Below are 27781 nucleotides of genomic sequence, written 5' to 3' on the forward strand. Positions count from 1 at the left end.
TTTTTTGTACTAAAAAATTGCTTTAAGAAACAGTAAGAAAGTCGTCTCAAATGAAACTTTAATGGATATTATTTCTATCATAATTCATAACATGACTGCAACATATTTAAGCTATAATACTTAATTTTTTTAATGTGATTAAATGTTAAAATTTATATATATATATATATATATATATATTATAAATTGTGATTCAATAACCAGGCACAGCAAATTTAATTGTCGTCCATTTAAAAAAAAATTTGCGAAAGATCCCCATATTTCAGGATTTTACTGAATAAAATTGTATACATGTTAGAAAAGAAAAATGAGAAACAGGTGATGAAGATGGAAGTTGATTTGGAGTACGTTGCATTTTCTTAGGAGATGATATGGTCACAGGACGCGGATGCTGAAAGGCGATATGCAAACATACAAGAAGACTTGAAGATAACAAGACTTCAACAAACTATGAAGAGTTTATAGGATAATTAGGGCTGCAAGCGAACCAAACCTTCGACGAGCTACTTGTTGTTAAGTTCGGTAAAGCTCGTTTGTGATCGTTTAATTAACTAAACAAACAAACTTGAACAATATTTTAAATACTCGATTCTTAACTAAACAAACTTGAGCACTAATGTGTTCGGCTCATTTATGTCCGCGAACAACATCATTTGAAGTTCGTGAACAAGCTCGACATTAAGCTCAATTCGTGTTCGATTTTGAACTAGTGAATAAGCTCAATACAAATAATTAATATTTGACTATAGACTTAATGAATATAAATAATCATTGCATTTGTTATATAGACAATTGCTTTTATTATAAATGTGTTTGTTCATAAATATGTTCATGAACGCATTTGTTTGATAGTTAGAAAAAAATTGTTAAATATGTTCGCGAACAATCTCAATAAACATTAAACGAACGAACATGAACTAAACATAAACCGAACATGAACACTCATTAATTTAAATGAACCAAACATGAACACAAACAATAAAGCTCGAACAAACATGAACCAAGCTTGAACAAGCTGATATTAAATGAACACAAACATGAACACTCACATACTCGGCTGGGCTCGGTTCGTTTGCAGCCCTAATAGGGCTGCAAGCGAACCAAACGTTCGACGAGCTACTCGTTGTTCGGTTCGATTAAAGCTCGTTTGTGATCGTTTAATTAACTAAAGAAACAAACTTGAACAATATTTTAAATCATCTATTATTAAATAAACAAACTTGAACACTAATGCGTTCAGCTCATTTATGTTCGAGAACAACATCATTTGAAGTTCGTGAACAAGCTCGACATTAAGCTCGATAAGAAGCTCGATTCGTGTTAGATTTTGAAATCGTGAATAAGCTCGATAAAAATAATTAATATTTGACTATAAAATTAATAAATATAAATAATCATTGACTTTGTTACATAGACAATTGCTTTTATTATAAATATGTTTGTTAATAGATATGTTCATGAACGTGTTTATTTGATAGTTAAAAAAAATCGGTAAATATGTTCGAGAACAAGCTCGATAAGCACTAAACGAACGAACATGAACTGAACATGAACATAACATGAACACTCATAAATTTAAATGAATCAAACATGAACACAAACAATAAATCTCGAACAAACATGAACCAAACTTGAACAAATTGATATTAAATGAACACAAATATGAACACTCACATACTCGGCTAAGCTCGGTTCGTTTGCAGCCCTACTCGCAAATAATAACACTGGCAGCCACCCTACAAATATACTCAAGAAGATTGCAATGAATAGATGCATGTGTCAAAATGGATTATCGGGTCGGGTTCGGGTCCAACCTGAACTTGACCCGCTCTTAGGTGACTCAACACGAACTCGACCCGACTATAGAAATGGGTTAGGACACCCGCTGCCCACCATCCATAGTTGACGGATATTGCTGGCTACCCACGGTTAGCCACACCTTTGTCAATGCCGGACACTGACCATTATTTTTTTTTTATATTTTATATTATATTCATTTTACTTCAAATCAAATAAATAAAGCAATCTAATGCATTCATTTTACAAATGTTCAAAAAAACTTTAAAGTATTCATTTACACGGTATTCTCTTTTTTTTTTGATAACCAAACATCCCCTAAATGAATATCAAACAAATATGTCCTCCTTCCTAATCGGAGATGTTTTGATTACAAAGTATGACTCTCTCTCTTTGTATAATAGAAATTAGAAAACACGTCTCCTCTCAAACTTCTTCAGTACTTTCTGTTTTAGAAGAGTCTCATCGATGTGATTGTTGATGAGGCTTATTCATTTTCATCATAAATATTTTAAAAAAAATAAAGTGAGTGTTGTATATGGGTCTGTTTGAAATAGCTTTTTTTAGTATTTTATTTTTCAAGCTATAATTATAGATTATGTTTCACTTTTTTATTTCTCACCGCTTTCAAGATATTTTTTCCGGTGGGAAGATGCTTTGCTTTTAAAAAGGTTATTTTTATTATAAAAATTTTATAGCCAACTTTACAAAAAGCTGCAGCTATTTCAAATAAATTGTATATATCTAAAATAAAGTAGGGATGTATTTATGCTAAATCAAGTTAAGTATCTCAACCTACAAGTAGGGGTGTCAATTCGGGTCGACGGGTCGGGTTCGGATCGAACCCGAGTTGACCTGGCTCTAAATGGGTCAACCCAAACCCGACTCGTTTTTGCAAACGGGTTGATTATCTCAACCCGGACCCGACCTGCGCGGGTTGCCGGGTTGACACGACCCGACACGTCGACCCGAGGCAGAGGCAGCAGCGGCGTGGTGTGGCAGCTATATATATATATATATATATTTATTTTTATTTTTAATTAAAATAAATAAAAAAGTTCATATTTGTTATTTTTATGTCATAAAAAAGTTCATATTTGCATGTCATAATATTTTCATATTTGTTATAAAGCCTGTAGAATAATTATTTTTATTTATTTTATCTTAACATTGTATATTAAGATAATAAACTCTCGGTTTCTAATGTCATGAATATTATGACATGCAAGAAATATATAGTTGTCTTTTTATATTGAGAGTTCAAAATAATATTATTTTTGATATTGGACTAATTAATGTATTTGAATTTGATGGAGTTCTACCAAATATTGTTGAAAAAAAAAACATTTATTTTCTTAAAGTATTCTACAGGCTCAGTTGTCAAATTAAAATAAAATTTATACTATTTTAATACTGAGTTAAAATCTTTAAATCATTAAAGTTAATATTAAGTTTTATTTTTTTTAGAATTTTTTGTTAAGTAGTCAATTGATTGCTACTATTTTGAAAATTTTGTGCATTCAAAATGCAATGTAGAATAAATATTTGAAATTGTTAGCAAAGTATTTTATTATTATTATTATTTTTTGTTGGGATGAGTTAGTGGCAAGAGGCAGGTGGCAATGATGGGCAGTAGTTGGCAGTGAGTGGCAGGAGGGGTGGCCACGACTGCTAAAGCTGACGAGCGAGATCAAGTGAAGCTTTTATGCACACAACGTACTTAAAATTCATCTAAATTAGAAGAATTCAAAATACATTTATTTTTTAGTAAACCGTTATAAATTTTAATATCCAAATATTTAATTTACTATGTGCTATCAATATTTCGCCACATAATTCTTAGTGCTTTATTGGTTCATGAAAAGTGAGTATAAAGTTTGTCGACAAAACTCTTGGGGCTAGTTTTATTTGATGAAAAGTGAGTATAGAAATTCAAATATAAGTGTTTTAGGAAATTTGTTATTTGGTTAATTGGTTTGACAAAAAAGAATGCAAAGTAAATTTTTGATAAATTTTAATTAACTTCGTAGTTTATTTTTTGATATATTCAAATTTTACTCTCTTTTTTTTTTGTAAAATTTCAAATATATCGCAAGCAAACTCTGCTTTTACTTTCGCAGTCGCTTGCTACCATCTGTCTACTACCTATTGATGTTGATAATCATTTGTATCTTGTCACCACGATCATCTTCGTTGCTCGTAAGGCGCATATGACCTCAGAGATTACTATTAAAATTGAGTTTTATATTTCATTTATTTTACTCATAACCAAATAAAAATGATTATTGTTATATATTTAATACCCATCTAAATAATTTTAAATATTTTAAATTTATTTGAATATCTTTTTATATTGTATTTTAATTTTAATTTAGTCTTCATTTTATAGGCTTCAATAAAAATAACAAGTTAATGGCGCACGTTCTCCACGGGATTTGCGATTAGAACTGGTCCTATCAGAAGCAGAAGACGATGGAGAAGCTCCAGTAGATCTATGGAGAAGCTCCACTAGGTCTCTTCATTTCCACCTCAATTTATTCACTGGTAAGTCGTTTCACTGCTACTTTCTCCAACAGCAAATTCTATTCAATGCGTTGATTGAATTAGCTCTTTGGTTTCTGTCATAGGTCTTTGGTCTTAGATTGATTTCCCGAATGCTGATGTTTCAACTTTGATTTTTTGTGTGTGTGTTTATTTTTAGAGCGGACTTGTTTGATGGTGTTTCAGTTTATGCTTTTACTGATTCCTTGTGAGCTAGGATCGAATTCCGCAAAATTGTGTGCTTTGATTTCATTTTGAGGGATATCGCTAATCGGCCTCCTTGACGTTTTGCCCTATTATCTGAAGGATTGGATTGCTGTTTATTAAGTCGCCTGAAAGTTGGATAGTAAATCTCACTTGTAGAATTTCGCCTGAAAGTGGTGGACTTCAATTGACTTTCTTCTTAAGTAGGGAATAGATGTAGAGAGTGAGTAAAATAACTTGATTTAATGGGAATTATTATTATTTTTTATTTTCTGGTTGTCAATTCTGAACTATTCGAACATGTTGATTATGTTTATATGTATTGCTCAGGCTGATTGGAAAGTGAAGCTTGGCTGCAGAGATGATGGTAGCTGGAACTATTTCAACCTGTTTTCCTACTCTGAAGGGTACTGAATATGGTTTAAGCTTTGCAAAGACAGTTGATTTTGCCAAGATTGCTTCTGATCCGAATTCCAAAAAGTCATGGCATTGCAAAAGCAAGGTATTCATGATTAGGAATTCGAGTTCTGGATCAGAAACGGTTGAGTTGCAGCCTGCTTCTGAAGGAAGCCCTCTCTTAGGTATCGTTTGCTTCCCTTATTCATTAATTCTATAAATTTCTGATAAGCAATTCCATACCTTAGATCAAGTCACCAAATATTTGGGGGATTACATACATACATTCTTATGTATTTACATATCTAACAACTAAATTTTTATATTTTTTTGCATAACACTCAATTTTCTAAATTATATAAAAAAATTACTAATGTTAACTTTTTTAAGGTAAAGTAAAAACACATATTTTCATGTATATATTTTGTTTTGATTGCAACACAAAAAGGGTATATAAGTTTTTAAGGGATTCATGTCTAATTGTTTTACAAGTTTACACAAGATGTCGACTATTTAAGACAACCCTCTACTTTTCTCATCAAGGGCTTGGGATATGATAATGACAGACAAAAAGGGTATATAAGTAAATATAAAATTTAGATATTAAATATATAAATACATAAAAAATTTGTGATATGTATCAAAATATTTTGCAGAGAAATCTTAGGGTTTTGATTTCTACTTGTAAATCTAGCTTGCATTTTGTAAATTTGGATTGAATGCTTTTCTTTTTTCTTTGGTAGGAGTTAGCATATTCTGTTTGTTGATTGATTCTTATTAGAGGTTCTTCCTTCCATTTTTATAAAGTTATTGGTGGGTTTGAAAAATCTAGAATGACCCGGTTTCTTTCTTAAAATTGTTGAATAAAACAATTTTAAAATTCTGAGTGATTGTCTGTTTTAGTGCCACGGCAAAAGTACTGTGAATCAGTTCATAAGACTGTCCGGAGAAAAACTCGCACTGTGATGGTTGGAAATGTGGCTCTTGGAAGCCAGCATCCCATTCGTATACAAACAATGACTACCTCTGATACTAAGGATGTGGCCAAAACTGTGGAAGAGGTGAGCTTCAACTTTTGCATCTATTGATATGCCTGTTATATGCTTATAGTATCATACTTACCGTTTTTATATTTTTCTATTAAATGATTCATCAATTGCTCGGATGCTCTTGTTTTTTTCTTGTTAGTGCATACCTCATGTTAGTTCCGTATATTTATTTGGTTCTTAACTACAATATTCTGCACTAGGTAATGAGGATAGCAGATAAAGGAGCAGATATTGTCCGGATAACAGTTCAAGGGAAGAGAGAAGCTGATGCTTGCTTTGAAATAAAGAATTCTCTTGTTCAAAACAAGTAGGAGAGCAGAACAATTAAAGTTTTTTAAGTTTATTTATTTATTTTTTATTTTTATCTATGCAACTAATTCTCCTTCCTTTTCAGCTACAATATTCCTTTAGTAGCAGACATACATTTTGCCCCTTCTGTTGCATTGAGAGTGGCTGAATGTTTTGATAAAATCAGGGTCAACCCTGGGAATTTTGGTCTGTTTGACTTATATTTTATTTTATTTTAATACGTAATGCAAGCTTAAAGGCGTTTCTTATTGTGTAAAATTGTTTTGCAGCTGATAGGCGAGCACAATTTGTAAAACTAGAGTATGATGAAGAAGATTATCAGAAGGAGCTTGAGCATATTGAAGAGGTTAGAACATTTATTTAATTGTGCTTCACTTGGCCTCTCAAATTTGGAAATACTTAAGTCAAAGGTTGTTTAACTTTGTAAGAATAATGGGGGTTAAATGCTCTTTAGAGAGCGATGATTAAGGTTTATGTGGGGTTTCAAAAAAAAAAAGGGTATGAGGATTGTGGATCATCACTCCCTAGCTTACCCTTGCATATGGTTTGGGGTGGGGGTGGTTTTTAGCAACTACTTCCCCAATTCATGAATGAAGTGTGGGGTTGAGGTGAGTTTGATAGAAAGAGATAACGATGATGGTTGATTGTCAATGATTGTCATTCTATGTATTACTTCAATTGTGATTTATGGGGTTTGATTGAGGATTTGTATGGAGAGGGGGAGGGGGATATTGTATTTAAATTCAAGAAAGGATTTACGATGCCTCCCATGTACTGGATGGATGGTTTAGGATCTAAGGCTTTGATTAATCATACTAAAAGTATATAGAGATTTGGGGTCTTTTGCTAATGACTCAGGTGAAGAAGATAGCAGTATCAAATCCTTCCTCCAAAAAGGAAAGAAGTATGAAGAAGTCTTAGGCATTTTCATGGTATTTGTGTTTTAGGAGAGGATTAGTCTGAGGTCATTGGTTGGTTTAGAGTTTCAATGAAAGTGTTGCAATTATTATAGCAGTTTAGAGCTTAAGTTTTCATCAAAGAAAGAGAGGGTAAAGAGTTTAAGGTAATTATGGTGTGTTATTCATAGAGTAGAAGATCGTGAAAACTTGTAGCTTAGCTTAGCCCAGAGTGGCCAACCAAAGAAAGAAAATAATAAAAAATTGACAATGTTTGATTAAGAAGGAAGAACAAAACCATTTGATTTGCTTATGAATAACCCCAACTACATGAACCCTAATTATTAAATATGAGCTAATGAAAATATTCTTTGTCATATACTTGAAATATCAAAGAATATGCAAATACTAAACTAAATATGATTCAAAATAAAATGTCAAAGATCTAGGATTTTTGTAAAAGGAGAATAAACGCCCTCACTTTTAGTATAGCATTTTAAGTTAACCTTTGCATGGTTTCTAGCCCATGACCTCTATATAGCTGACTCAACTGGAAGATGTAGAGCTTATTTGATTGAAATCCTATCATGAATGTGATTAATCCAACCTCTTGGAGTGCCACATGGATAATGACTTTCCCTTTGAAAGATTTTTTTTTCTGTTAATTTTTGTTAGCATAAAGTTTGGGAAGGAGTAGTTCCTTAATTTTTAAATTCTCAGCAGAACCTCTTGTATTTTCTTACAAATTAGCTCTCGTCTCTAATGTTGCCTTTTTGCAGTTAAAATAGATTTTGATAACTGGTGTTGATCATATTGAGCTTTAAACATTTTGTTTTATTTTTTTACTTTCATTTTAGTGAATTAGGATGTCAATTTGTGGCTTTGTTGTCATCTTTTGTAGGTGAGTGATCAAATGACTAGTCTTTGTTTATTAGCCTTCTAGGCTTGATGGCGTTGATGCCTTTGATGGATAAATTTATTTCCACATTCATAAGTATGTTTATATTCAAGTCATTAGGGATATGCATGTTGGAGTTGTTACTTGTGCTCAAACACAAGGTGGTTTGACCAAGTATTTTCCAATTTCTTTAGGATTACATCAAGGATCAGCCTTAAGTCCATATCTTTTTGCTTTAGTCATGGATGTTCTTACTAGAGATTTGCAAGAGGATGTTCCCTGGTGTATGCTTTTTGCTGACGATTATTCTTCTTGTTGATAAGAATAAAGAGGGAGTTGAAGGTAAACTTGAATTATGGATGTCAACCTTAGAGTCTAAAGGTTTTTGTTTGAGCAGATCTAAAACCGAATACATGGAGTGTAATTTTAGTAGTCATAGATCTAGTGGGGGGTTTGTGACTTTGAGCGACCAAGTCATTAATAAGAGTACATGTTTTAGATATATTGGATCTATTTGTTTAGTGTGATGGTGAAATAGTTGAGGATATTATTAGTAGAATTCAAGTTGGATGGATGAAGTGGAGGAATGCATCAGACTTGTTGTGTGATAGAAAAGTACCACTAAATGCATCGGACCTGCAATGCTTTATGGCGCAGAATGTTAGCCATTAAAAGAGAAGTATAATATTAAGTTAAGTGTTGCAGAGATGAGGATGCTTAGGTGGATGAGTGGCGTTACTCTTAGAGACAGGATATGAAATGAGCATATACGTGAAAATATTGGAGTATCTCCAGCGGAAGATAAGATTAGAGAGAGTCGTCTTAGATGGTTTGATCACATAAAACGACGCTTCCGATGACCTGGTTAGTAGGTCGGGTTTGGTCAACTTGGTAACCCGTCGGGTCAAGTCCGGGTTTGAATTCTTGACCCATTTGCCTAATCATGTCAGGTTGGGGTTGTACTAGTTGAAGATGGGTCAATTTCTAGTTGGACCCGAACACGACCCAAAAACCCATTTTGACACACCTATCTTTTTGATTTGTTATGCATTTGTAGTCTTTATTGTTATTGTTATGTGCAAGGTATAATACAACGCAAGCTTATAAGTCTACTCAAGTAAAAGTCCACATTTTTCTTGACATGGTGGAGAAATCATGCTTTGCTTGCTTCTTATGCAGTTGACCCATATGCACCTTTCTTGGTGTAATGGGGAATAGAAGACTTTTTACGCACCTTTCCTTATGCGATGAGAAGATGACATGAGGCATTGATATAAGTATCTTTACTAGTCTTTTTTGAAGCAACGAGAAAATCTATGCTGCAAACCTTTCGTGCAGGTTTGAAGGTCCATACGTATCTTTTTTAATACGTTGGGAAAGAAGGATAGCCGTGGTGTTTACATAAGCCATACATGCTTTTCTTGACATGAGGGGTAGGTCCATATTACTCATAGGAACCCCATACAGGGTGTAGAATTTGAGAGGTTATCGAAATTTACATTGAATTGAACTTGCACAAAATTAAAAAAAAAAGGTTATTTGGATTGTACAAGAGATAAAGAAAATGATAAAATATATAAAATGAACCAGTACAAATTGCAAAATAAAAAATTGAAAAAAATTGAAAATATGTTTTAGCAATGGACCACAAATGAACTTATAGGGGACTTGTGATAAGCTTGCAACTTAATTGCATTAAATAGCTCTTGAATACTTTGAACCCTTAAAAACACATTTGTCTGGATTGAATTAAAGCGGACGTCTATTTATAGGAGGAAAAATGACTCCACTGGCCAAAAAATAAAAGATGAGTACGAACTTTGTTGCCTCAAAAGGCATGGGTTGCCTTGAAAGTGTGATAATCTTTGAAATTCACTGATTAACTGTTTACCAATTTATTGTTAGATAACTTGCTAGTGTTAGCTGCATACAAGAAGAGCTTGTTTGTCCTTGCCACTTTTTATTTATTGGCCCATCTCTTGTGATGAAGTTTCCAACTTTCTTTTTAAAAATGTGAATGCTATTATTTTTATCGAGGGTATTTAGATTTTTCTCATTATTATTTTCATATAGTTGTTGTTGATTTTCTTGGCATATTTTTGTTTTAATTTCTGATCATTGAATTGTTGCTAAAACAATTATTATTATTTTTTTTCGGGTAATGGAATTATAAGTTTTTCCATGATATTTGGATTTATGAGAGCTTTAATTATGTGTAAAGGTCTTCACGCTGCTAACAATGTATTTCAAGAAGAAAAACTGTTTTCTTTTACGGAAAAAAAAAAAGAAAAAATCCAAGGCATTAAGTATCCTTTGAAATTCAATTGGATACTCTTGTAGGAACTGCCTATATTTTATCCTAGTTCCTTATTATTTTCTTCATATATTAAGGGGTACAATTGTGATAACAAAAGTCTTTTGAACCTAATCCTTGTAAGTTCTTGTATGTTGCATCTCTTTGATTGTGAGTTTTACCACAGAAAGTTATGGGCGAGGAATTTTAATCCAACATAAAGAATTCATCAAACATTTGTTATAAAATCTTAAAATAAAGATTTCAAGATGTTCTAATCAAATTTTGATCAATTGTGTCAATACCTTTGTCAATGTGTCGATTGATACCTTTGTCAAAGTAGAGCAACTTGAGTTTTGTTTCCACTTTGGAAGGACCGAAGGATATTGGTCAATCGTCAATTCAAGTGGCGCTTTTCTTCTGCATCATTATCAAGTAACTTTAGAGCTTCATTCTTCCCATTATCAAAATATTACAACATTTCCTTTGTGTTAGGATTTAATAATTAACATGTCCAATAAAAAAAAAAATAACATGTCCAATATGAGCAAAAAAATCTAGAATATATGATTTTTGGGATAAATGCATATTATTTTTTATTATTGGACAAAAATAAATTTAATAGAATGAATTAACTCCAATTGAATATTTGAATCATATTTTAATATAGAACTTCGCCCCTGAACTTCTATAGCTAGAATAATGTATATAAGATCAGTTTGAGAATGAATAATATGATCATTTTGTTTCTCTTTTTAATAATCGAAGTTACCTGGACCCCCATATATAAAAAAATTGTAATACTTACTAGAATATATAATAATCTACTAGGAATATGGTTGCAATGAGCTAATCATAACTTATAAAAGGCTAAAGATCTAAACATTCTATAACAAGAGAATAAGAACTAACTACCTTAAACTTGTAACACCCTTGGTTACCATAGTAAACAATAGCCTTTATTTGCTGCTTTGATATGTGGACAAATGCTCCTTGATGACTTGCATGATTCTTTGTTTAGCCAAGGTCTTTATACTGCCTTCCTTGTGGCTATATAAAGGTGGAAAGTTAAAGGTAGACCTAAAAAGACTTGGTTATAAAATATTAGAAATTATATTTCTTTTTTAGATTTAAATGAGAATTTTACTCTTAACATGACAAAATGGAGAAAAAGGATTCATGTAGCTGACCCCACATAGTGGGATAAAGGCTTCATATTGTTGTTGTGGCTATAAAATAACTTTAAAGGCCTTTGGAGTGACCCTCTGTGTAATTTAAAACCCTTGACTTTGATGTGATCACCTCAAAGTCCAGCGTCTGTGTGATTTGACCATCCTCTAGGATAGGCAGTTATATACTCTCAACATTTTAATGCAAGCTAATAGTTCTTATAACCATAGTTAACCAAATGAGAATGATTTCAAATCTTAGTGACTTATATGGGGAAAATGGTATTTTTTAGCTCTTTAAACCCTGAGGTCTCCGAATGTTTTTCCTAATTTTTTTCTTGTGTTGTATGTTGTGCTAGGAATTAGTTTGAACCTCGCTCATTAATCACTTATATTTAATAAACTCAAAATTGTAATTGATATTTTCAAACTCAAAGATGTTTGGCTTGAAATAAGTTGAATTCAACTCAAAATTTACTCAGCATATGATATATGCACGTATTTATGTTTATGTGACTATGCACACACACATGTTTGTATTTATAATTAATATAAGTAGCAGTATATCTTTATAAATATAGTTATTTGAATATTTTTATATAGATAATAATTATAATTAGCGATAGAAAATGTATTTTATTAAATTAATTGACTTTCCTTGAATCCACTTGAAACTCAATTTGTAGTTAAGTCTTTTGATTTCAATTGAATTTAGCTCAATTTGAAGTTGAAATCTTTGATTTTGACTAGGGATGCTCTTTAAAGTTGACTCGATATTTCCCCAACTTGTCTTATATATTTTCTTTGTAATTTGAGTTGCATCCGCAGTCTAACTCTTGTTGAGATATTGCCCTTTTGTGTTTTCTATATAGACATGCAAAGCTTTGGTAACGAAATTAACAAATTGTGGTTTTGCAGTTTCTATATTGCCAATAGGTTTTGGTAGGCTCCTAATGAGAAGTTAGTTCTGTTATTTTGCTGCTTCTCTGGTTACTGAGATTCAATTTTACCCCTGAAACTGCTTATGGTTATCTTGGCTAGAAGTCTTATTGTTATTTCACTAGGGATCTTGTGTGATACGAAATTTTTTCAACATTTAACGTCTACTTGAATAGTTATTTGTTTCTTCATGCTATTGTCATATAATGTAATGAAGTTCCTATCATGTTTTTTCATGATTAGAGCAGGTTTTCTCTCCGTTAGTTGACAAGTGCAAGAAATACGGCCGGGCAATGCGCATTGGTACAAATCATGGAAGTCTTTCTGATCGTATAATGAGCTATTATGGTGATTCTCCTAGGGGAATGGTGATTGGTTTATCTTTTTTTTCTAGCCGCCAAAATTATCCAATCTTCTCTAGTATAATTAGTTACTAAACATCCTAAGTATTTTAATGCTGGTGCAGGTAGAGTCTGCATTTGAGTTTGCAAGGATTTGCCGGAAGTTAGATTTCCACAATTTTATCTTCTCAATGAAGGCAAGTAACCCAGTAATCATGGTTCAAGCATACCGTTTACTTGTAGCAGAAATGTATGTTCAAGGTTGGGATTACCCCCTCCACCTAGGGGTAACTGAAGCTGGAGAAGGTGAGGATGGTAGAATGAAATCTGCAATTGGCATTGGAACTCTGCTTCAGGTTTGTGCCTTATCACTTCTATTATCTTGCAATCTCATTTATATTTTTTGCAACTGTAAATTGGATAGTGAATTAATTTGACTTAAATTGACAATGTGAATAGCAAGAAAGATTTGTATTAGATCTGGCTAATGCCAAAAAAAGTAGAGGTAGATCTAAAAAGGCTTATTTAGAAAGTATTCGAAATAATTTTTTTTATTAATTTTAAATGAGAATTTGACTCTTATTAGGACACAATGGAGAAAAATGATTCATGTAGCCAACCCCATGTAGTGGGATAAAGATTTGATGTTGTTGTTGTTGTTGAAAATTATTTGTTTAACTAGGTGGTCTGTCTGGCGAAGAACAGTTTGTCAATTGTTTAGTTAACTACTCATAACACTGAAAATTGTACAAGAATATAATAAAAGAAGATTAAAAAAAACCTAGAACTAGTAATGAGATGCCTTCTTGACCGGCTAAAGAGGTTCAGATGTTGATGTGGCTGCAGCTTTCTTGATGGAAAAGAAGAGGACAGCAACTAAGGGATGTGGAAGTAGTCTTCAGAAGGCAGGAGGCCGCTGGTTGGTTCTGCTGGAAGAAGAACAGCAGCTTTCAGGAGGGCTGGTAGAAAAACAGAAGCAGTCAAGAACGGTTGGAAGAAGAGCAATAGCTTTCAGGAAGGAAGAGTTCGCAGTTTTGGATTGTCTGGATAAGCCACAGCAATCTACGGGTGGGCGGCTGGAAGAATATAGCAATCTTCAAGATGGATGAAAGAAGAACTGCAGCCTGCAGCAAATGTGGATGCCGAACGGCTGAGAAGAAAGGGGTGGACGGCCTCTTGGCGAGAGGAAGAAACGCCAGGATTCCTACTGCCCTGCTGGAATGAGGGGAAGGTGGCTGTGGAGGGAGGGAGTCAGCCACCATCTGGAGGAATCCAGGATACAGATGGAAGAACAGCTCTAGCTATTCCCTAAGAATTCAAAAATCTGATTTACAAGGGTTAAGGAGCCTCTATTTATAAGCCCATGACAAGAATATATGATTAAGTAAAACAATAGAATAAAAAAAAAAAAAAAATATGATTAAGTAAAAAAAAAAAAAAAAAAAAAAAAAAAAAACAAGACTGGTTAGCTGCTAATCGGTCCAAGCCCGTGCATCAGCTCAGGCTATGAAGTGCACTGCTGTTTTCGCATATAATTTTCCTGAAGCTATTGCAGCAATCCACAACAATTTCCTAGTGGCAAGGAAAAGCCATTTAGCACAATAGTTTCTTTATTGGAATGTCTCGAAGATCAATGTTAAATTGCAGTTTTGGTTTCATCATGCATGTTAAGCATTCCTTGAACCTTAAAGCTTGTTGATGAGCCTTTTTTTTCATTTTAACTTTTTTAAGATAATCCGAGTTTAATCTAAACTAAATTTCCCGTTCTTGTTTTTTTGCAGGATGGTTTGGGGGATACTATAAGGGTTTCCCTCACTGAGCCACCAGAAGAAGAGATTGATCCTTGTAGGAAACTGGCAAGCCTGGGCATGAGGGCTGCAAATATTCAAAAGGGAGTGGTAGAGCTCTATCCTTGCCATTCCTATTTAAAATCGAATAACTGCCACAATAACTATAACAAAATTTTAGTTTTGCTACTCTTACTGATGTTTTGCTATATTTATGCTTTCCTACGTAATTTTTTCAATAAGGCTCCTTTTGAAGAGAAGAACAGGCGTTATTTTGATTTCCAGCGTAGAAGTGGTCAGCTTCCAGTTCAGAAGGAGGTTAGCATGTGCACCCATTCTTTGCAGGGAAATGGTTTTTCTGACAATCCTGACAATTTCTCCTCAACATAGGGCGACGAGGTGGATTATCGTGGGGTTTTGCATCGTGATGGCTCTGTTCTTATGTCAGTCTCCTTGGATAAGCTCAAAGTAGGTTTTGACTTCATAATCATACCTCTAAAGATTTGAAGTTTGATCATGCTATGATATGCTACTATGGAGAACAATTTTCCTTTGAGGAATTGTCATTTTTTTGCTGACTCAATGCTCTAGGGAAAACAGCTCAGCGACAATTTTAAAGCTTTTAAACTAGTAGATTCATCCAGTCATTTTGTGCTCATTTATCCTAAAAGTGAGTTTTTATTCTTTGCCAGACACCAGAACTTCTCTACAGGTCTCTTGCTGCAAAGCTTGTAGTTGGCATGCCATTCAAGGTTATTGCTTCTACACTCGCATCTCATAATTTTTTTCCAAATTAATATATTTGTGAGATATTCTAATATTATCTGAATTTGTGACAACTCAATTTCATTTCAGGATCTTGCAACAGTAGACTCCATTCTGTTGAAGGAGGTTCCTCCTGTCGATGATGCTGATGCTGTAAGATCAACTTCCAAATCCTTTAATTTTCATGTTTTTTTAAAGAAAATAAAGTATTATAAGGTGTGTCGAGAAGAGTTATAGCTTAATGGTGGTTTATGGTACATAAAGGTGTATGATAACGTCTCCTTTACATTCTTGCACTTGTAATTATTTTAGTTTATTTCATAGAATTGCAAATTAATTTTTCATTTTGTAAAATTTTTCAAAACAGAAATGTTGCATCCTGGAACATTCATGGAGGTAGAGAGATATAGAGTTTAGCGTCCAAGCTTTGTACGAATATCCAGTATACAAACAAATAATAGAGGGGTGCAAGACTCATAAAAGACATATTTTTACTTTGGAAATCCTGAAAAGGGTAAAAACTATGGGGCCTGCCTAGTTAAAATGAATCAACTAGTGTTTATTGTTGATTCTAAATGAGGCCCTTCCTTGGGGGAAAGCATTGGCTTGATGTAGCAAATATATATCATATAAAGCACATTACATGGTGGAAGTTGGAAGAATCTAGTGATATGAGAGTTGTTCTCAAGAGATTGTTGGCCTGGTCAGTTGGACCGTAGTTGTTGGGGATGAGGATTCAAACACCACAATGACGAAACAAGCAAGAAAGTAAAAACATCGGAAAGTAAAGGCTCTAGGATTTAATGTGGAAAAACCTAAAATAGGGAAAAAACCATAGAGCCACACCACCAAGAAATCCACTATCAAAATTGGAAGAAATATGTTCATATCTCTCCTCTCTCACTCTCGCCTTGCTTCTCTTCTCACATGCACCGTTCTATATGCTTTCACACACTCAAAATACAAGAGAAAGTCATGTAAATAATCCCAAGGGACAACCCTTAAGAAAAATGAGAAAGAAAATCATCCAGTCCGTTTGTCCTGATCCGCTACAACATCGTATCTATACTGTTGTGGCACTCTGCTCTCTGTCCGGGGCGCACGGGAACACAACGTCGGGGCGCTTGAGTTCACAGCGTCGGGGTATTGCACGAAAAAAAGGATGTCCGAGGCAATAAAACAACCTGATTGATCGACACAATCAGATTCCATACACAACAGTAGTCGAGCGACAGTGGCCTGGAGGACCGTAGTTGTCGGGCGATGGTGGTAGGAGGAACCGTAGTCATCTGACAATGGAAGTCGAAGGGACCATAGTTGGCTGGAAACGGAGGTTTGAGGGATCGTATTCGGAGGGACGGTAGTTGGCGGGAGATGATGGTCGGTGGGACTGTAGTCGGTGGGTCACAGTGGTCGGAGGGACCGTAGTTGGCAGACGATAGTTTTCGGGGTGGACCGTAGTATGCAGATGAAGTGGTGAGGGACCATAGTTGCTGGGCGATGGTTGTCGGACGATGGTTGTCGGAAGGACCATAGTTGACGAGCAACGGTAGTAAGACTGAACCATAATCGGTAGACAACGGCGGTCAGAGGGACCGTAGTCTACGGGCGATGGAGGTCGGAGGGTTTGTAGTCGGCGAGCTCCGGAGGTTGGAGGGAATGTAGTCGACGGATGGAAAAAGGTCGAAGGGACCGTAATTGGCGGGCGACGATGGTCAGAGTGGTGTGTCGATGGTAGCCGAGCGGAGGTTTGGCGGTGATCGGAAGACGGGTGGTGGTTCGACAATGGTTGGGCGGAAGTCTTGCATAGATCGGCGGACGGGTGGCGGTCCAATGATGGTCGGGCGGGAGTCCTGTGGAGATCACCGGCCGGGGGTTGAGTTATTTGAAAATTTAAGAGTAAACTTTTTTGATATTTTTTGCTCTGATTAATATCTTGCAGAGTTTATATATACACACACACACAATATTTTGTGAAGTTGAAGTATTAATCAGAGCAAAAAATATCATAAAAGTTTACTCTAAAATTTTTCAAATAACTCAACTTATCATAGAGGCTCTTTAGAGCTCCGAAAGTGTCAAAATTGAGTACGGAGAGTTGAAAAATAGTTATGGAGGCCCCAAAAATGTTCAAATCAAACTTTGCGGGCTAAAAATTGAATGTTATTTATATTTTCACTTTTTTTTGGCTCATGACTCTGCAGTTGAGGAGGCTAAAGTGCCGTCTCCTTTGACGCGAAATAGTAGAAAAGGTAAAATTTTTAAATAATTAATTTTATTTAACTATTTCCCTTTTAAAGTTTTTCTAAAAATAGAGAAAATCTGAAAAAAAATTCTAAATTTTGTTTTGTTTTTGAAAAAATTCAGAATATTTATTAGAAAGTAAATAGTTAATTATATATATTTTGGTATATATAATTATTTAAATATAATATTTTTCATTTTTTATTTTTTCAGAAGTAGGAATAAGTTTTTTGTGCATTAAAATTTCCAAAAATTAATAAGAAATTCAAAAAGTTTTCCTTAAAATTCCCCCCTCATGGATCTATATATATCCCGTTAGGGGTTAGGGAGAGGGCACACCACCTGAGTTAGTAAAAAAATTTCCTATAAATTTAGGGAAAAATCACTTTGGCGAAAATTGGAGGTTTTCAACGGCAATCAAGAATTGATCATCTTACGTAGGCTCTAGTTCTCCCCCGGTAGGGGAAAATCTATCCGACAAGAGTTTAAGCACTAGTGGTAGTGGTGATCAAGACCCGGTGCTGTTATGTCTGCTCCAACTTATTCCTGGTGGAGGAAAAACTTTTTGGCAAGCATTTAAATACCGGCAGCGGTGGCGATGAAGACATGGTAGTCTTATGCAGGCTCCAGTTCACTCCAGGTGGGGGAAAAACTATCCGGCAAGAGTCTAAATACCGACAGCTGCGACAATTAAGACTTGGTGCTTTTACGCAGGCTCCAGTTCACTCCCTATGATTTGCACGACTGTATGAGGATATCGTAGTAGAAAATCTAATCGAGTGAAATCTTCTCTCGTTTCGCATATAGAGGGAGCGGGAGAGAAGAGGAGGGGATTCATCCTGTCTTGTTGGCATGCTTCCCGAATAGAGCGTGAGAGAGGTGAGCAGACGATCTGTATGCTCTTGTTCGTGCGTCCGTCCCAGAGAACCGAGAGAGGAGATTTAGCCAGGTTTCCTTTCGTGTGTGCGTATCTGAGAGAACGATAGGGAGGGAGTCAAACGTCTGAGAGCTCCCATCCTCGTGTCTCTGGGTCAAACAGCTCTTGCGTGTGCATGACCTAGCCGAGGTTGGACCTGTGTGTGCTCCCTTGCTGCTTTTTTCTTCTTCATTGGACCAAAAGAGGTAAATACCTCTTTGTTTTCCTCCATTTCCCTAAGTGGAAGAGCATAGACATGCTCTTTTCCTTCTCTCGAGTAAAAGAGGGAGTGCAGGAGGATAGTGGAGACAACTGGAGGCTGTTTATCTTTTGTGGAGACTTCTTCCACCACTTCCTTCATATCCGACAACCTCTTGAAGGTGAAATCAGCCCCCGGGAGCAATCCAAACACCGAAGGCAGCATTTTGGAGCATCTTGGACTGCGGCAGCGAAGTCCGGAGCACTTGGGCAGCAGTCTTCTTCCTCCATCTTTTGCTTTCTTGCCTTTGACAAGGTGAGTGGAGTGTGGTTAGCGCCTTGACAACCCGGCAAGGTAAAATCCCTTAAAACTTAGGAAACCCCGAGGTCCTTTGGCCATTTGATGAGGTTGACGTCCCACGAACCCTTAGGTCCATAGAAACCTTGCATTTAAATTTCTAAAACCCAAGATAGCTACTGCCTTCTCTGTAAAACAGTGGAAATATGTTGATTTTCATTTGTTAGCTTTCTTGTGAGAGTCCGGGGAGGATGCCGATGTGCGTAGAGGTGTTGGATTGGTGTCCAACACCTTCCAAAATGTATGATGTCACATTCATGTTGTATCTTCTCCGTCGCCTACCACTAAACCCTTAAGTTTAGGAGATTTCATTTGATGATTGATCAAACATTGAGGTGTATATCCTCTCCAAGGTCGCATGCATTGTTTTATCTCTTAGATTAGTGTGTTATGACAAAATTAACACACATGCGTATGAAGCTTGCATTGTTAACACTTGTGACTTTCTCTAAACTTGCTAAACATCCAAGTGTGCGCTTAAAGTAGTTTATACATTGGTGGAGTTTTTCATAAACGCTCACGTTGATGTCTCAAACTCCATAATGTATAGGTTACTGTGAAGTCATCCTTGATGATTCTTCCAAATTTGGAGAGACGAAACAAGAAAAGCGTTAATCCAAATCTCTGCATACTTGATCAAATTAGTTTGCATCATTCAAATATTAACACATGTTGAAGATCATTTGCTAAGATTATTGCATGCCTAAGATTTGCAAAATCACAAAACATGTTTATAAAATTTACAAGTGCTTGTAAAGCAAATGTGGGGGTATTTTGTGGCTTTCAAGAGCTCATAGATATACTCCCACCACACATTGGAATTTGCTAAACATTTTTAATGTAGTTTGCATGTTAATTGGCTATAGGCAACAATAAATGACTTGGATATTTGTTGGCACCTTAAAATGACAAGCCTACACATGCATATTCTCTGAGGTTCTTCTTAGATCATGCCAAAATTAATCTTTGGAATCCATTTAGAAGCTTTCAAATGAACAGTCTCTCTTTCCAATGAAGCCAAAACATTCACAGAAGATTAGGGAACTCCCTTTCAAATGCATGTTTTTTTTTCATGCATGACGTTTGGAGCCTCCTCAAGGCTCCAAAGGCTTCATTATATGAATCTTTAGCATTCCTTAGGAGCTATCATCGCTCTTCCTTGTGCATGATCTTGTAGATTTTCTCAAAAGACATAATATAACATAGCACGTCTTCGGGGTTTGCACATATCATCTTTCATGTTTGATAATTTGAAGCCTTCCTAAAGCTCTAAATGTTCTATCATATGAATCATCGTGACTTCAACTTTAGGACCAAATCCCAAGTCACCCTTTCATTTGCTAATAACATGAAATTAGCGAATGAACATTTCTCCCCTCTCATGAATAATGATTTGAGGTTCCTCAAGCTTTCAAACATATCACTACATGAGTCCTCCAATCTTAGGGCCAAATTCTAGGTTCATTTCACCTCTTGTTTATTGAAATCCAAAATCAACAATCATATACTCTTTCTTATGCATGATATTTGGGAGCATCCTCCAAGCTCCAAATGTTTTGCTATGAGTCTTTGGATCTTAGAAATAAATTCTAAGTTATCCATTCCTCTTATGCATGAATGATTTGGAGCATCTCAACGCTCCAAATATTACATTACATAATCAATCATTCTACTCTCTTGTTTGTTGAAGGCTTGAAGCATAAAATCAACTAACAATCATCTCTATCACATATGATTATTATGGACTTCTCAAGACTCCAAGCACATCATTGCATGAATCATTTGAGCTTGGAGCCAATTTCACTTCTACTTTGTTTGTTGGAGCATAAAACCAACATATATCCTCATGCATGTTATTTTAAAACACCCAGAAGCTTCCAATACATCATTGCATGAATGTTTGAACTTGAAACTACATTCCAAGTTTTTTCTATCCTATTAATTGGAACAGAAAACTAATGAATAATCTTCTATACTTAGGGCGGGCGACAATGGTTGGAGGGACTGTAGTCGGCAAGCGACATAAATCGGAGGGACTGTAGTCGGCGGGTGATGGTGGTCAGAGTGGTGTGTCGATGGCATCTGGGCGGAGGTTCGATGGTGGTTAGCGGTCGGGCAAAGGTTTGACGGTGATCGGCGGGCGTGCAGTGATCCAACAATGGTCTGTGGAGGGGCGGTGGTTCGGCGAAGGTTGGCAGTCCGATGGTGGGTGACAGAAGTTTGTCGGCGGTGGTGCTTGGGTAGAACTTTAGGATCCTTGAAGCCTTAGTTCTCTCTCCAATCTCCAGCCAAAATGGTCCAAGCTTGTAAAGGTCCAAGGCCCCTTTCATGTGGAAAGTAGGGGTCTATTTATAAATTTTTGAGAGTGGCATGCCCTGTAAATATGGAGAAGATCTTGGGCAAATTTGTAGTGCTCCATAGCACAACCCATATTGATCCCCTCGATCATAGAATATTCATTAAGCATTTAAGTGCCCTAACGATGTCAGAATTAAGCGATCTTTGGCTCGTTGGATTCGTCTCATCAAGTCCCTTGATTCTACTATAAGCATGCCATATATGGAGATCATTTGGTCATCAAATTAATGCTTTGAACCTTCCAAATACGCTTTGGTCCCTTGGTTCGACCCATTTAGGCTTGGATTGGACTAATTTTGGTGTCATTCGGTTCGTTTCTTTGAGACATTCAGTTTGACTATAAGTTTGTTGAAATTGGAATTTGGATGATCCCAAATTTAATTTTGGAAGTTTCCAACTTCGTTGCCTCGATATTTGTTCCCTATCATGGCAATTTTCGGTGACGTATCACTTTTTAATGTTTTAGTTAAATAGTTTTTATTACTTTATTTCTCAAAAAATTTTTTGATCATTTATGAAGAAACTCTGCTTAATTTTTTTTGCTTTAGGGAGAGTTCATTAAAACCTTGTGCCATGAAGTCCATAAATTTGTAATTACAAGAAGACTAAGAATAAAATTACTTAAAAGATTGTAAATATAGATCTTCAAGCTTTGAGGCCATTCTGTTTAATCTGCGGGTCATCATATTGTGTTTTTGATAAAGAGAAAATGACCAAAATGATCTCTTGACTCTTTATGAAGTATCAAAACAACCTCCAACTATATTAAATGATTATTTTTGTCCCTCAAGTCTTTCAAATGAATCAAAATAGTCCCATTGTTCCTCTTTAAGGAATTGATGGATTAAAATGGTTATTAGTTAGAGACTATTTTAGTTTTTCATAAAGAGTCAAGGGACTATTTTGATCATTCTCTCAAAATATGTTGAAAATCGCCTCAACATTTGTGTAGTTTCTCAGTCTTGTAACACATAATATGAGCATTAGTACATCCACTTATATATTTATATTCATGAAAAGTCAAAACACGCTCATCATATTAATAGGCACATGCGTTAAAACTTAACATTACTCCCAATTCACTTGATGCTAACTGCAGTCATATACTTGTTACAGATGCTTTGCTGATTAATTTATTCCTACAAGGGTTTCCACTTAACTCTATTTTATTGTTTCTAACCAGAGATTAGCTCTTAAACGGCTGATTGACATAAGCATGGGCATTTTGGTTCCCTTGTCAGAACAACTTACAAGACCGCTTCAGAATGCCATTGTTCTTGTTAATCTGAAGGAGCTTTCAACTGGTGCTTACAAACTATTGCCAGAAGGTAGGATTTGAGGAGTTGCTTGTTTCAGGATTAAATACAGATTGATACATGTTAAATTGTCTAATCACCAAAAAGCCTCTAGAAGGGCCTCTTTTAAGCCGATTAAGGCTTCGTTTGGTATGGCTTTTTTATTGCTTTTTAAAACAAGTTTTTAGTTTAAAAATTAAAAATTTTATACTAGAAAGCTTTAAGAAGCAATAAGAAAGCCGTCCCAAACATAGATTAAGACAAATTTGCCACCATTTAGCTGTATAAGATATGTTCCTTTCCCCTGCTTAATTTTAATCTGCTTACTCCATAATTGTGGTTATAGTGTTGGTTCATGTAAGCCTCTTTTAATTCAGTCATTAACCAATCAGAAGCCACTTTAAATATATTTTCCTACCTTATAAAAAATGAGTTAATTTGATTAAAATTAGTATCATGGATTAGTTTAACATTATAGTTTTACATAATTTTGAACCAACAGGGAAGTGACTATTTTATTGCTACTACTAAAGTTATGAACATTTATCTTCTGCCATTTTATTATTCAGGCACAAGGCTAGCAGTAACTGTTCGCGGGGACGAACGATATGAGGAGTTAGATATCCTTATGAAGGTTGCCGACATCACTATGTTGTTGCAGTGCCTTCCATATAGTGAAGAGAAGGTTGGCAGGGTTCATTCTTCTCGGAGGTAAAAGATAATTCTGCATTGCTACCAATGTTTGTTGACCTTCTTAGTGTTAAATTGTAATAGGTGCTTTGCTTTCAATTTCTAGCGTCTTTTCGGATGTGCTGGTTTTCATTTTCTGACTATCAATACTTTTGGTTGTGATGACAGGTTGTTTGAGTATTTACAAGAAAACTCATTGAACTTCCCTGTAATTCACCATTTACAGTTCCCGGATGGAACAGAGAGGTAATTTCTTTGTAATATCAAAATTATCAGATATTTGTTGAGATGATTATATAATCCAAATTAATTATTAGTCATTATTATACTAATCTCAAAACTAATCTAATTATTTTGATGAGGATATTAATATTCTGATAAAAAAATTTCCCTTAGAATTTACTAGATCCTTGATCTGAAAAAGAATTTTAATGGAACAAGTTCCTGCTACCCCACACATTTTATTCACAGAGATGATCTAGTCATCGGAGCTGGAAGTGAAGCTGGTGCTTTACTAGTGGATGGTCTTGGCGATGGCATTCTTATCGAAGCTCAGGACCATGATTTTGATTTTTTGAGAGATACATCGTTTAACTTGCTTCAAGGTTGCAGGATGCGCAATACAAAAACTGTAAGTTGCTAAGATTAATGTTTCGTTTGGGACGGCTTTTTGACAGCTTCTTAAAATAACTTTTTAGTACAAAAGTTAAAATTTTTGTACTTGAAAGCTGTTTTAAGAAGCAGTAAAAAAACCGTCCCAAATAAAGCTTAAATTATATAGTTTTATTGTTGTAAAAAATATAACAAAAATTTAATATAGGAATATGTGTCATGCCCCTCTTGTGGTCGTACACTCTTCGACCTTCAAGATATTAGTGCTCAGATAAGAGAAAAGACCTCCCATTTACCTGGTGTTTCAGTAAGTTCCAGTTCATTTCAGTTGCAGCTGGTGCTCAATAGATGGAAACTTTAAATCAGAAGTGTGATAAGTTTCTTGCCTATTATGGCAGATTGCTATTATGGGTTGCATTGTTAACGGACCTGGCGAGATGGCTGATGCCGACTTTGGTTATGTAGGTGGTGCTCCAGGAAAGATCGACCTTTATGTTGGAAAGGTAACTTCATCTTTATGTTAATCAAATGAGTTTGCTGTTGTGTTCAAATAGATCATCAATACTCAAAATAATGGCTGTGTGCTAGCACTAGTTTAACATGCAAAACTTATTTGAATTTTGATCTAGTCCATGTAAGTAGTGGTGGAATTAGGGAGGAGTTAGGGTTCTCTCATTTATTATTTTCGAGAAAAAGTTTATATAGCTAAGAGGTTGCCTGGTTGGCTGAAAAAATAATGCAGTGTAAAAGGAATACTGTGCAGTTGTTTAGAGGAATGTAAAGTAAATGCAGGTAAATGATTTTTTTTTTGTTTGGTTAGAAATAATGAATGGAAAGTCCTAAATGGTGGCGACCGGCGGCGGCGACCGGCGGGCAGCCGGTGGCAGGTGGCCGGTTATGGTGGTGGTGGCCACCGGTGGCAACATCGGTTAGCGGGCAAGCAAGCTTGTGGTGTAAACGGTTTTCACTCAAAATTGGAAGTGTTTGGTTTACTTTCAAAATGAACAATTTCATTTTACATTACATTTACTATACTTTACGTTGCATCATTTTGTATTCCAATCAAATTCTGAAATTTATAAAACTCTTGTATTTAGAATATTTAACACCATAAAGTAATCCAACCAAATAGCCCCTAAGTATAATATGAAAATTTAATATTTAAATTCTCATGAAATTATAATACTATAGAAGTTTTATCCTATATTTAGAGTAAGCTCTTGCCCTCTCTTTCACATGAAATCCCAATTCTATCACCATCATTACACATATGTAGCTCGTTTTATGAGTAATATTACACACCTTAAATAAATCTACACTTGAAAGTAAGACTACATCAATTGCAATATGTAATAAATTTAAATAAAATAGTCAGTGCTATAAAAAGATATACTAAATTAATGATTTTAATGAATTTTGATATTGTAAATGTTCTCTATTTCAAAATATAGAAATTATATTATGATCGTAGTTTTTAATCTATATATGTCATTTTCATAATTCTTTCTTTTGATTTAGATGATCAATGCACTTCTTCTTCCTGTTTCCATTTGGACTCTGAACAAATTTTTTCATGGATTATTGCTTCTACCTAGATGTTTAACATTTGAAGGACCCTGTTTTGCTTTCAGACCGTTGTAAAGAGAGGTATCGCCATGGAAGGTGCAACTGAAGCCTTGATACAGCTCATAAAAGACCATGATCGTTGGGTCGATCCGCCTGCAGAAGAGTAGAAACAGAAGAATCATGGCATTCTTTCTTAACGCTGCGTGTATATATGCAGTAACAAATCCAGTCGTCAGATCTGTATACTCTACAATCAAATCATGAAGGTGTAAAGAAGTGGATCTTGAGCGAGCTCAAATGTTGTTCGGCTCATATAGTTATGGAGTCAAATATAAGTTGAATGTTGTTATGTTTAAATACAATCAAATTACCGTTGAGTTAAAGCATTATCAAACAAGACCTTTGTGTTTGGCTCATTGAATAAATAAGCTTATAAAAATTTATCCAAGTTTAGCTAATTATCGATCCAATTATGTCGAATAATGAGTTTTTTTTTCTTTTGGACTGTTGTATTTGTTTACGACCAGGAAATTGCTTGGAATAATGATTCAAATTTTGAGTTCTAATTTCAAAGAACCAAATGAACCGTTATAATTCATATGTGAAGGTATTGCTGTAATTGAAGCTTGAGGTTTTGATGATCACTTGAATTGCAAGAGATTTGAAATTGAAGGTTATTTTTATTGTCTCAAGGATGGTTAGCTTGGAAATATTATTGACATTTCGTTTGGCATGACAATTTAGAATTTAGTTATATCTGCTGCACTGGTGCTCGGGTGCAGTGTTAAATATGCAAGGGTTTTCATATCATGGATGAATGTGGGTAAACAAGTTAGTCCATGAAATTAAAAATTGGATAGAAATTTGGAATATAGGCACTCTTATGGGTAAATTAATAGAATTAATAAATATTATGATTCATGAAAAAATAAATATTTTATGCGTTCAGAAAATTAAATGGGTTGGAGAGAATTCTAAGGAGATTAATAGTTTATGATTTAAATTATGATATTCTAGTTAGAGACTCATTAGAAATGGTGTAGGTGTAATTATAAATAAGTGTTTAAAGGATAATGTTGTAAATATTAATATAATTGGAGATAGAATATTGTAGCTTTAAAGATTGTTGGTGATGCTAAGATTATTAATATTATAAGTGCTTATGTTTAAGTAGGTTTAGATATGAATTCAAAATTAAAATTTTAGAATCACTTAAAAAATTTAATACAAAAGATACCTTTTGAAAAAAAAAAATATTGGAGGAGATTCAAATGGTTTGGTAGAGAGGTAGAAGATCTTAATAGCATTCATGGTGGTTATAGATTTAGAGCGACTAATGAAGGTGGCAAGATCATATTATATTTTTTTTAAGCTTATGAATTTGTAATTGTTGATATCTTATTTAAGAAAAAAGATGAGCATTTCATCACTTATAAGAATAGATATAACAAAACTTAAATGGATTATTTTCTTATAAGAAAAATAGGCATTTATATTATAAAGATTTTAAAGTTATTCAAAGTGAAAGTTTATGAATCTAAAATCGCTTATTAGTTTTGGACTTTAACATGAACAGTCAGAAATTAGAAAATAAAGTAAAATATTATTCTTGGATTAAATGTGGGTATTTATAGAATATTAGAAAAAATATTTTTGAGAGTAAAATATTAGATCTTAAGGATTTATCTGTGCATGAGGAAGCTAATGTTATGCGAAAAAAAGTAGCTAATGATATTAAAAATATTGCAAAAGATGTATTTAGAGTATTAAACGAAAAAACTCATAATAGTAAAAATAGTTGATGGTGAAATCAAAATGTGCAAAAAAAAGTAAAAAATAAGAAGATTTGTAATAAAAATTAATTTAGATGCAAAAATTTTGATAATTGAGAATGATATAAAGATATCTGTAAGTAGTATAAAAAAGCAAAATGTGATGCAAAGATTTTTAATAATTTATATAATAGATTAAATAATAAGGAGAGTGAAAGATATATGTATAAGTTAGTCAAATAAATAGATAAGAGTAGTAAAGATTTAGTTAAAGTGAAGTGTATTAAAGATGAATATTAGAAAATACTTTTATTAAAAGAGGATATTTAACAAAGATGAATGAGATATTTTTATGAACTCTTCAATGAAAATTATGAGAATGCAATTG

The 27781-nt window shown here is 34.4% G+C and overlaps 1 protein-coding gene across 3 annotated transcripts; it reads left to right on the plus strand.

Moving 5' to 3' along the window:
* Positions 1-4193: 4193 nt before the first annotated feature.
* On the plus strand, positions 4194-26037 carry LOC110104907 (4-hydroxy-3-methylbut-2-en-1-yl diphosphate synthase (ferredoxin), chloroplastic). 3 transcript variants are annotated; one of them, XM_020834190.2, is made up of 21 exons: positions 4214-4341; positions 4645-4765; positions 4873-5123; positions 5842-5999; positions 6188-6294; positions 6382-6482; positions 6566-6642; positions 12740-12859; positions 12958-13188; positions 14614-14730; positions 14863-14937; positions 15010-15087; positions 15312-15371; positions 15475-15537; positions 22642-22786; positions 23323-23464; positions 23612-23689; positions 23915-24074; positions 24264-24362; positions 24454-24558; positions 25687-26037. In XM_020834190.2, exons 3-21 carry the CDS (start codon positions 4904-4906, stop codon positions 25786-25788), a joined length of 2238 nt encoding a protein of 745 aa, XP_020689849.1. In that variant the 5' UTR covers positions 4214-4341; positions 4645-4765; positions 4873-4903; the 3' UTR covers positions 25789-26037. The 3 variants fall into 3 exon arrangements, with proteins under 3 accessions (XP_020689848.1, XP_020689849.1, XP_028557198.1); XM_028701365.1 differs by having other exon boundaries at positions 4255-4424; XM_020834189.2 differs by lacking the exon at positions 4645-4765 and having other exon boundaries at positions 4194-4341.
* Positions 26038-27781: the final 1744 nt, after the last annotated feature.

Source organism: Dendrobium catenatum, unplaced genomic scaffold, assembly GCF_001605985.2.
Source record: "Dendrobium catenatum unplaced genomic scaffold, ASM160598v2 fragScaff_scaffold_1680, whole genome shotgun sequence".
Lineage (NCBI taxonomy): Eukaryota > Viridiplantae > Streptophyta > Magnoliopsida > Asparagales > Orchidaceae > Dendrobium > Dendrobium catenatum.